Source organism: Hippoglossus hippoglossus, chromosome 3 (genome assembly GCF_009819705.1).
Source record: "Hippoglossus hippoglossus isolate fHipHip1 chromosome 3, fHipHip1.pri, whole genome shotgun sequence".
Classification (NCBI taxonomy): domain Eukaryota; kingdom Metazoa; phylum Chordata; class Actinopteri; order Pleuronectiformes; family Pleuronectidae; genus Hippoglossus; species Hippoglossus hippoglossus.
The window spans coordinates 21,034,132-21,045,823 of NC_047153.1; the positions used below are offsets into that span (position 1 = coordinate 21,034,132).

The following is an 11,692-nucleotide window of genomic DNA, read 5'->3' on the forward strand; positions in this document are numbered from 1 at the left end:
GAAGGGTCCTCATTTATTATTAGACATTAAAGTCACACTCCACTCACGTTCTTCACTTTTACTCAGTTGAATTTCACAAACTAAAATTAAAACAAAATCAACTGTAATCGTTGCTTGAAATCAAATATCATTAAATCCACTGCAACAGCAAAATGCCACTGGGACTCAAAAAACAATGTAGTTGAGGCTCATTAAAGGATAATTCACTCGTAACATTATTATATTACCACTCATTACAGTAGCACATGGAAGTAATAAAACATTTCTGTTGAACTGGGTAAAGAGTCGAAACATTTACCATTACACATATTTTTAAGTCAGCCCATCTCCTCCTGCACACAACATACTGAGGTATCTATCCATCAGCGTGATAAGGTGTCAGAGGACACTGAGAGTGATGAACCAATAGAATTATCAGAGCATTATCGCCTGAATCTGCAGCTCCCCTTGGCTTTACGGAGCTTCACAGTGCCTTTTAACTGGTTGCCAAGGCTAATGCCTGTTGTTTTCCTCTGGAAGGAGCTCGTGTGATAGAAGCCTGATGAGTCAGGGAAGGTTGTGACGTGACCGAAGAGACCCAATCAGCAAGCAGTTGCGAGCGTCTACGTCATTGTTTCCAAACATCTCCATTTCTGCCCATCTATATTAAAGATGGGCAGTCTATATATTTAATATATTAATATATAATATTAAAGTTTTCAAAACAATGCCTGTAGCTTTTCCAAACTTCTGCATTTTTGCAGCTCTAAAAGTCTGAGTAGTGGAGGCGCCAGATGGATCCATAGCAGAATTGATGCGTTTTCAAACAAAAATGTAGTAGCATGGATTTAGCCTTAGATTCACCACATGGCATAAAATAGGGAATGATAGCTTTGCTGCATAACTCCTGGATCTGTGAATAAGGAACGTTTTGTTGGGTGTGGTTCTTTTTGTCCCTGCTCACTCTGTGTCTGTGGTTTCCTGTAGGTTATCTGGAGTTTCGCCCATTGACATTCAGAATAAGCAGTTTAGACAATGGATGGTATTGGTACAAGGAAAGATAATGAATTTGAAGTACTCTCCTCCCTTAATCAAGGCATATTACACTGCAGTGGATATCTCACAACTACACAACTGTGTATATAAAGCTGGACAGTCCGGAAATAGCATCATATGAGCTCATTCAACTTTTGCTGGTACAGGAAAAGGGACACAAGACATTACCAGAATGTCACTCAGTAGAGTACATACTTCCACCAAGGCCCAAAATATCACAGATTTCCTTTCACCAAGATACTTGAGTTATTCTCTGGGCCCTGTCTCATAATGTTAAAGAGGGTGAGGAAAAGGTCCTGGATCCAACCCCTGATCTGGATCCGCACCAATTTGAATGGGTTCTTTCCTGACCCACACCACATCCTTCCACCAAACCCTCTTTGATTCAACAAACAAACAGACAGGGGTGAACACAGAACCTCCTTGGCAGAGGTAAGAATTAGAACTGCACAGTTATTCATGGGGACAATAAAAAGAAAAGCATCTGTACTTCTGCAAAGATTTTGATCACAGAGAATCGAGAATAATGCAGGAAATTTGGTTAATGGACTCATTATTCTCATATCCCCCGCCTCCACTTCATCATGCAACTGTGTTTACAATTTTCATGTGCGTATAAAAAAGAGCAAAGGCGATAATCACATTCATTTGCTCATAAATTCTTGCAGGACTACAGATGTTTTTCTTTTTATTGTCTCCATTAATAACTGTGCAGTGCTTCATGGGATGTGAACACGCAGACACTCACACTCACTCATTTGCCAGAGATGTGTTAAGTGAGGCTGACATATTTTCATTTGATCTTTAGAACGGACAAGACAAGCTCTTTGTTTGTGGATGTAGCAATGGCCCTTGCCCTCGCACTCGCCCCACCAGCACCCGTCCAATTCATCCCTGTCCCAGAATCACCCCCAGCCCCCACTCACTACCAGCTTCAGTTCCCACCACCAGCAACACCCACGACATTCATGCTCCAGTTTCAAAACCTGGCAAAACACACACACACACACACACACACACACACACACACACACACACACACACAAATAGAGCACAAGAGAGACAGCAGACACCACGTCGCCCTCCATGACTGTGTTGTTCCCTAGTCTTGATGAATAATAATAACCAATGCAGAGTAATTATTTGTTAATAATACATACTAATTTGTTCATTTGATCACAAAGCATGATGCTGCTGTCAGCAGAGCTCATGAATACAAATGGGATTTTTTTTTCCTCTGAAGCAAAACACTTTGATGGCAACTCTTAATTATTGCAGTGGATTTAAATCTGATTTGTTTACATTATTTTAAATAATCTATTGTTATATAAACGCGACATCTCATCAATTCCAAAGCGTTTGGTTCGCCGAACAGACTGCCACAACTGTTTGGTACCAACTTTTCAGTGATAAATCTCGCAGTGCAAGTAAATCAATTTCCTCTTCGCTCTTATCGCCGGCGAACCTCTATCACAATCGCCATTTACCTGCCAGTGATTTCATCATCTGGATGTGATCGCCCCCAGTGTGGCACTCACTCTCCTGTCAGGAGGATCTCAAGGGGAGTAATTCCTTATTCTGTCTCTGCTGGAGTCTGCGGGCCATCGTAATCTCACTCTATATAAATTGTATCCGCTGACCTTCTACTACCATACAGATGGAAATCAAGGGGGCTTTACCTCTGGTTGCTTCCTTTTTGAGGCCTTTATTTGCATAATTGAACAATGACTAAGGGAACATAAGGGAAAGGATGGCACTTTGTATGTCTGTGAGAGGTGGTGTCTACCTGGATGTACTTTCTCAGAGAATATATCAGACAGATATATCCATTCTGACACATTTGACTTTTCAACAACACCACACCAACCCCTGTGCACAGTATTGCTTCATTTCTCATCACTGTGGGTTGAGACCACTGCAGAGCATGACATACCGGGGCTGAAGCAGCAGCATATCAATGTTGCGAGTGAACCCCATGCAGACACAAGAGGAGGGTAAAATTACGAATGAAACACTTTGAATAGTGCAACAACTGTATTCACTAAACACAACTACTCAACAGCTTTTCAATAAATATATCACACAGAGGTTTTTTTAGCCTCCACAATAATGTAGAGCTGCAACCAATTATTATTTTCTTCATCAGTTGACCTGCACATTATTTTTCAACTGAATAATATATGTGTTACTACAAGGAGGTTATGTTTTAATCTACCACTGTCTGTTTGTAAAGCTGCTTTCAGACATACACTGAGATGCTCCGGACTTTGAGTAGTTTCTCCTGCCGCCCCCCCCCCCCCCCCAGGAAAAACTCGACAAATTGTCCGAATGGGCCCAAATGAGAACACGGCAGAAGATCCACCCCAGGATTGTAACAACAGATGCAAAAATGACAAATAACAAATATGTCAGGATGAAAAAAACGGTAACACACATAAAGAAGACACCAACAAAGATGTCAAGGGAGTTTTTGGTGCTAAGGGCTGACACCCATGTCGATGTGCTGTAAACCAAAACACGTGATCTCAGCAGCAGAATTAATACTTTACATCCTGCCTCTAACCTATTACTCTTACTATTATAATTTTTCTGCAAATTAATTGCAGATCCAAATAAAAATCTGGATCTAGTGAATGTATATGTGGTTCCATAAGCAGACTGTACATGGCATCCTCAGAATCATGTTTCATGTCAACATGAGAGTAAAACCCTAGTCAAGACAATAGTAGTGATTACAGGGCAAACAATAGCAGCAAATTCAAGAAGCTGTAACCAGATATTCTTTGGTGGTTTTTGCTTGAAAAATCCCCCAACACAAATAATCAACTATCAAAATAATCATTTCAGCACAAGCTGTAAACCAAACAGCAACGATTTCAAGATATGTCTTCAGCAGTAATCTCATCGATCCAAATGTTTGAGCAGCCCGAGTATGAACGCCAGCTCTTGGAGCGCTCAAACCAAAGAAGATAAATCATAAAGTTTCATCGTGTGCTCCCTCTCTCTCTCTCTCTCTCTCTCTCTCTCAACACATACACCTGTCAATGCTGGGTTGCTTAAACTGTAACTGCTGCCACACAGTTAAAACTTGACAGCAGAGCACTCCGATATGACAGTTGAGCACAGTTTGCACAGTGCGATGACAGCTGGTTGCTTTTCACCCGTTTCACTCCCTACAGATCTTTGCAAATGTAACTTGGGCAACACGCTGCAGGTAATTGGTCTGATTTGCTTGGCGACATCACTTCTGTTGCTTCTAATCTGCCTCTTCACCTGCAGCGTGGTTCAGTGATTTCTCACTGGCATGCACGACTGTTGTCAGGTGTCATTCCACAGGACAAACAGGAGGCAAACACGATAGCTTAATAAAGTTTTTCAGAAATAGAGAGCATTGGCAGACATTTATTAATAGCACATCGTCTTTGAATCATTTTCTACATTTAACTGAACAGATTCCACTGATATATTCTACATGGGTCTTTGTCATGTAAATCCTCTGGCTAGTCTCTCACCCACTCCTTGTCTCCTGTGTGGGCAGACTTTTCCTCTCTCTCCAATTCGCAGCTCCAGTGCATCATCTCTCCCTGTGTAACTTTATGATTTGTTTATGTCTTTGTTTTCACACACTCTTGACTCTCTGAGCCAGTGGCCCAAAACCAGACGTCCCAAGGAGCAGAGCAGCTCAAGATCATCCCACTAAGAGGAAGAGTTCGGACTATGTTTGTGGGCAAAGCAACACTTTAAAGACTGTTTCTTCCAGGAGGCTCCACACAAACATTACATCCTATAATGAGCCCTGTTCCTGCCGCTTGATCCCATACTCCCCCCCCCCCCCCCCCCCCCCCCCTGGCCCAGTGCAAACCCCTCTGGCCGCCCTGTGGCAACATTCAGAGGCTGCTCCCTGAGCAATGTGCTGCGACTTGGTATAAAGCCTCGCAGCGCGTCCTGAGAGAGAGAGAGAGAGAGAAAGAGAGAGAGAGAGAGACACCCATGAAGTGACAGCACACCACTATAGCCCATAAGCCCCGGAGAGGCCACATGAGGTGAGCGCGGTATTATTACACGGGAGATGAGGGGTGGTAGATATCGGACCGTGCAAGGTGCAAATCCACCCAGTGTGGCCCCTCTCCTCTCCTCCCCTGCCCACTTAGTTGTGAGTAACTGCACTTTAGTGGCCCGCTGCCTCACACATGCACTCCACTGTGGAAGAACAAAAAGAAAAAAAACCCACACATGATTGAAAGTGTGCGCTTTTTTACCTTGCTCGGATGGACCAGAAAGCAGCGAAAGAAGACAGAGCAGCCAAATAGTCTCCACCGCCATGTACAGCCTTTGATTTCCACCAGCGGGGCAGCAGCGTGCGTCTATACAACGAGCGGCTATACCGTTACAGCGACATGCATATGTAGGAATCCGCTATTGTGTCCTCCGGTGGTGCGTAAAAGAGAAAAAGAGTCGAATGTGACGCTCTCTGCTCCACGCGCTCCTCCGGCTCCTCTCCCCACAACACGGCTGCGTTAGTCAGGGGCAGAGCCGTCGTGTCTCTCGGCGCTCCAACGCCATGTTGCGAACGAATGTTAGGAGTGTGTGTGTGTGTGTGTGTTGGCTGCTGGTCCACACACTCACATGCATGCACGCACGCGCGCACGCACGCTCGCCAGACACTGGCTGGCTGCTCGTCGCTGGAGTCCTGAAAAGCTGCTGGTGATCCGAACACACACCCCTCCTGCTTTTTGTTCGGCTCCATGCCTTCCACCAACAACTCAGGAGGGGGATCGACGCAAAGAGCTGCTCACACACTTCATATCAAATTTGTCAAAATGTATATTTTACCCAGGCGCCCCCCTCTCTCGTTCTCTTTCTCTCTCTGTGTCTCTCTCTCTCTCTCAGTGTGTGTGTGTGTGTGTGTGTGTCTGGGACGATGGATTGCTTATAGCGTAATGTGCTTCATTCTGTGCAAGAGCAAAAAAAAACCAAGTGTGGTGAATGGTCTCTATCTGTAATGACTGCTAATATGTTGCCCTGAATGAACCCTGCAGTGCTGGAGACTGCGAGCATCACACATGCACATGCACATGTTTCATTGAGAACCCTGTCTTCACATCATGCTAAAACTATTTCATTCATATCTTTGTCGATTTATCCTTTGTGAGAGTGTGTGTGTGTGTGTTTTATTTCCTCTGTGTGAGTGATCCTGCACCTTTGTTTGTGCACATACATCCATGCATGGCTGCATGGACGCTCCTGTGTGATTAAGCAGTTCTGGGTAAGAAAAGAAAAAAAAAGCAGGGGAGGCACATGTTCTCCATGAGCAAGAACAAGCAGGAGGAGGAGGAGGAGGAGGAGGAGGAGGGTGTGTGTGTGTGTGTGTGGAGGGGGGGGGGGGCGTCCCAATCAATCAACCAGCTCGCCTCCTGCACCAAGTGCTCAGGGACCCACTGACTTTTGCATGAAACCACATAGTATAGGAGCCAGCTGCAGCCCAGCCTCCCCAGACTAGACAAAGACTTGTGCAGCATCACTTATACCAGGAGCAGCACGAGGAAGCAGGGGAGGGAAAGGCAGAGCTGCTACTTGTTACACTGTAGCTGTTCCAAAAGTGCAATATCCAGCTTTTGATGATGTGACCTGTGATCATAAATTGCCTGCTGGGATGAAAAGAACATGTATTACAGATCATCAAGGAGTCATCTCGCACCATTTGAATTTTTAAGTGTGTTTTTGAATACAGGCTCCTTTTGTTTGGTTTTTTTCTTTTTTCATTTCCAAACTGATCTACAGCACTACACGCGTGCATAGAATGCTTTGCATATCGCCAACAACACACGGCAGAAAGACAGCTCTTCATATTCAGCAGTAATGAAGGAGATACCTTTGATAATAATAGCTTGTCCACCAGATTTCCCATCTCGGTGTGTTCATTTAATACTGATATAAGATTGATTTGAGCCGATGGAATGAAACGGGATGGATGCATTTCCCAGGTGTCTGATTAAAGCAAATGTCTGGGCCATCAGATTATGTGATTGCATCGGAAAACTAATAGCATTGCTGTGTCCTCTGTGATTGTGGTCAAGCTGTAATTTCCCTGCTTCTCATTTTTCCTCCCCAGCTGCTGTAGAATGATGAACACAAACTACCGGCTGCTCGCAAATCACTAGAAGCGCGATGATGTCAACGTGCAAACCATCTAAAAGAAATAGCTTTGGTTCAATTTCGTCATAAAACGTTGACACGTCACTACTTGCAGGAGACGTTTGGCCGCGTGCCCCGTGCCGTCACGTTGTGTGTGGCTATTCGAGAAAGTGTCAACATATAAAAGACGTACAAGTTGTGCAAAGCAGGGTATTATTATACAGTGTAAATCTAAGTTTACATTGCAGCGCCCACAGCCCAGACGGCCAGGAATTAACAACTTGTGTCCCGTCAGAACCTCAAAGGCTGAATCCAGTGGAGCCGTGACCTGCTCCCAGTCATGTTCTTAATTAGAAGTAACCTGATTCCCTTAAACCTGCCCTCGTCAAAGTACAACAACACGTTGAAACCCCATCTGCAAATTGTTCCCCCCAGCAGACATGGCCGACCACTTGCTCCTGTGGATAATTTGAGATTGCTGGTTTTTATGCTTCAACACCAGACTCTCATTTCCATATTTGAAGCAGTTTTCTACAAATTCAAAAACTAAAATGCTCCAGGAATTTCAGCCACGAGTGGAGTTCCAGCAGCTTTCTTTTCACCGTCAAAGGGAAAAAAAAGCCACGGTAGCCAAACACCAAGCAGGCCAATAGCTGAGAAAATTATTTACACATTTGATACTCTGCCCACTGAGACCAATTAGTACAGTAAACTTGTCTGGCTCGAGTCAAAAAGCGAGAGGTTTTAGTGGTTTCTCTTGGCAGTGAGAGGTAGGCTGCTGTTGCTGTTTTTCCTCTCCGAAAACAAATGAGATTTTTTCGACTACAGACAATAATAAAATTGCTGGGTGAGGAGCTGAGCAACTCTGCAGGACTCCAGGAAATCCCTCAGCCCTGGTAACCATTTGTTTTCATGTTTATATAAAGATTACGTTTTTCTTAAAATAGCTGCATGGGATGAAATTAAACACGTGTGATTCTTTGTGCATCTGTGCTGTTGTAAGAATATTATCCAATCAGCTGACAAACAATCTGCCATCGTCAAATTAATGAGTTTCTCTTTCTATGATTGTCAACGCTAGTGTAGTGGTCGTTATAACCTGTCCTGGTTTAAAGCTCTGGAGCGACTTCAGAATTATTTCTTGTCATTAGTGAGTCCTGCTCAAATAGTTCTCCAACACAGTGTCACTTTTACAGCTTTTTAAAAACAGACTATGGAGCAGAGTGAAGTTAGGAAACGTTGTTTAAATCTTACCTGGTTTATCTGCAATAAAGATTTAATAGTGAATCTCAGAGGTCTGAAACCGACACAATCTTCAGACCCAAGTTCACAACCTTAAAAATTCTGCCAGGTATGAATCATTACAGCAACAAAACAAATGTTATGCTTTCTACTTTGATGACAAATTACTTAAGAGGAAGTGATACTATGAATATTGCTGCCACTACAGAGATCAGTACCATTGACTCCAGAGTATGTTTCAGTCTGATAAGGTAAAATTAAATAAACAAAGTATTGACATGATCTGGTGACGACTTTGACCTGTGGTTTGACCCAGTCGTTGACCACTGCTGTAAATTATCAGAGGACGTAGAAGACATTCAAGTTCAACTCGGTCTAGAGACTGACTGTTAGCACGCTGCCCCGCCCCCAGACTGATATGAGCACATGCAACTGTTTATTCAAGTTTTATGAACAGTGAACCTGCTGCGTGTCCAAATTACACCAAATCCGAAACTGCCCTTCCCCTGGCCATTCACAATACACATGCCAAGTGTGAAGTCGACAAGATGAATGATTTGTGTTAAAAAAATCAAACATTGAAATGAAATTATCACCGATTCTAAAAACTGAATATTTCACAGAAAGTCATTTTGCTTTGCATGACTGCATAGGAGCAGAGTGTATGCATTTCTAACACTAAATTAGAGAAAATTAGAGTATTCGATTTTTCAAGCAGAACCAAACACACATGACACTATACAATGAATTGTTCAACTGTAATAACAATGATTTCTGGTGTCTTTCTATGAGGTAACGGCACATTATGAGTCCTGCCTAATGGTGATGACACACTTACTAATCATTACCACCAGTCATAAAGAACACATACGTCATACTCAGTGCTACATTCCAGTCATCGCCACAAGAGATTGTAGGTGATTGAAGCAGTCGTTTAAGTCAATCGTCTGTAGAGAACATGAGATCAGACGAGTGTATTATTCTCACAGGGACCGAGAATTGTGATGATATGTATCTCGATGATTTTATTACAAGGTTCATTAGCCACCCTGTGGTGCATGGATCATAAAGTAGTCATACTGCATGACAGCAAGAATAATATATACCGTAAACCCATACAGATCAACCACTGCGTTTTTGTGTAAACTAAGTAAGTAAAGACAGGGTCATTAAATTCCTATAATACATATATGTTTATGGGTTCCTATGATGACTTTTCAAAGAGCATCTAAATGATTCTAAAACACAAATTTTCATTCCTGTCGGCCTCACATCAGTTTGAATCTCTGCTGGATTAAATAGCAATCAGTGTGACTATGCATGGAAGTCAGTCACTGCCACAATTACTGCCCCCGTAAAATATGTTAATGACGATTATCTGCCATTCGCCTTTTTGCTTCCATTGTTATCTGGCCAATTATTTAGTAGCTTTTCAATCATCTAAGTCTTCAAAACAGAAAGAAGTCAAGTCGGCTTTTTCATTGTTTTATGAGCTTTATTTGTATGTGTCAAGATGTAAAAGGTTATTTTAAAACAGAAGCATGCGATTTCAAATTAAACTAAATAATTATTCACCAGTGTAAATCATTTGTTGTCTTTGATGATGTTGTATTTATTTGCTTCTTGTCTGCGATGTTTTGTTTTCTTGTGTATGTTTGTCCTCTTTGTGAAGGACTTTGTATTGTCTTTTTGAAATCAAGTTATTTATTATTATCATTATTATTATTATTATTATTAATATGATTAAAATACAAAAGTCGCTATCTTTATGTAGTAGTCCAGAAATTATAACAGATATGATTTACATTCTTTACATTTTTTTACAGTAATTTATTGGCTCGCTTGCGCCCCTCTTTTGTTTGTGTCCTTGTCTCGAGGTCACGTGCTACAATGGTGAGTGTGTGAGGTTTGCGTATTTGAATGCTGAGTACAGTAGCCTCCGTGGTGGCTGTCTTTCATCTCCCTCAAGGTCAGAGACACCTAGTTCCATCTGACAACAGTGTGTCCCCTGAATTGGTAAGGAAATACCACACACTCACCGGCATGGACAGATAGAACAGTGCCCCCTGCTGAAGGTGATGAGCAACGACCACACCAGGCCCAGACAGGGGCATGCATCATTCATGTCAACTGTACAAAGGGAGTGACGGTGATCAGAATGCTAAATGAAACCTGTGTGCCAAGACAGATATTTCTACACTGTGCTATATAGCTTCCTCTTCATTTGAGATAATAAAAAAAAAAATCTGTATTCACGCACAACAGAACCAACCTTTGTGTTGTTAAGAAATAATAATAAAAAATCACAATACTGTGTGTGTCCTTCATTTCCAGCTGAGTTGAATCAACTACTGTGATATGTTTAGTGGACAAACACTGCGTGCTGCATGTCCATAGTTCATGTTTGGATATGTAAATGAGCTGGGTGTACGATCGCCCTGCCACAATGTTATTCCACCTCCTTCCGCTGGAGGGGTGCCCTCCACATGCTTGGCCTGGAGGAAAGTGTCTCCATAGAAACTAAGACAACGGCGGCACATGGGCTTAGAGGGTGAGTGGGCAAATGTTTTTTTTCTATCACAGGACAATGACACCGGGGTGCACTGGCACTGGGCCACAACTGAGAGCATCAAGCAGGGATATTGAGTGTCGAACAACAGACACTTATCTTCCCCTAATTCAAAGTGCATTTACTCACCCAGTGATGAGGATTAATAAGTGCATACAATATGAAACAAGTGGACTAACGTGTGCGTGGGTTCTTGTTTCTGTAACCTCTTGTGCAAACACACTGACCTTGTCAGGACCAGTGGAACCCGTGAGGATCAAAGCCTGGTCCTGAGGAGACAAATCTTCATTTCTGGGGTCCTGGTTAGAGTTAGTTGTAAGATATGAATTGTGGTTAGGTGAAGGTTAATGTTAAGTTTGTTGTTTGTTAAGGTTCTGGATAAGGTTTGTGTTTGATTGTCTATAATGAATGGAAGTCAATACAAAGTCCCAATAAGGATAGAAGTGCAAACCTGTGTGTGTGTTGACACACCTCCACATTTTACTGAAAAAAATTGTGTTTTATACATTTTAATTTTTTAGTTGTACAAAGCAAAAACAAAACGGTTGTTTGTTTAAAATTCTTTCAAAAATAAAGATGTACAGTACTTTCAATTATGAATTTGACCCCCAAATTTCTTTTTTGCTTTATTTTATAAATCTAAATTTATTTACATATTTATAGATTATCTGAAGGAAAAACAATGCATAAGATGTTAAATTTATTTTTCTG

General features: G+C 42.2%; 1 protein-coding gene across 2 annotated transcripts in view; it reads right to left on the bottom strand.

Annotated features, from left to right (window-relative positions):
• igdcc4 (immunoglobulin superfamily, DCC subclass, member 4) overlaps window positions 1–5,725 on the bottom strand; it is a 53,260-nt gene extending 47,535 nt beyond the window's left edge. Inside the window, exon 1 of one of the 2 annotated variants that reach the window (XM_034578987.1) lies at window positions 5,295–5,725. In XM_034578987.1, the coding sequence (XP_034434878.1) occupies window positions 5,295–5,358 (64 nt within the window). In that variant the 5' untranslated portion in view covers window positions 5,359–5,725. The remainder of the gene's footprint in view (window positions 1–5,294) is intronic. The other variant, XM_034578978.1, reaches the window with a different exon arrangement.
• Between the last annotated feature and the right edge of the window lie 5,967 nt (window positions 5,726–11,692).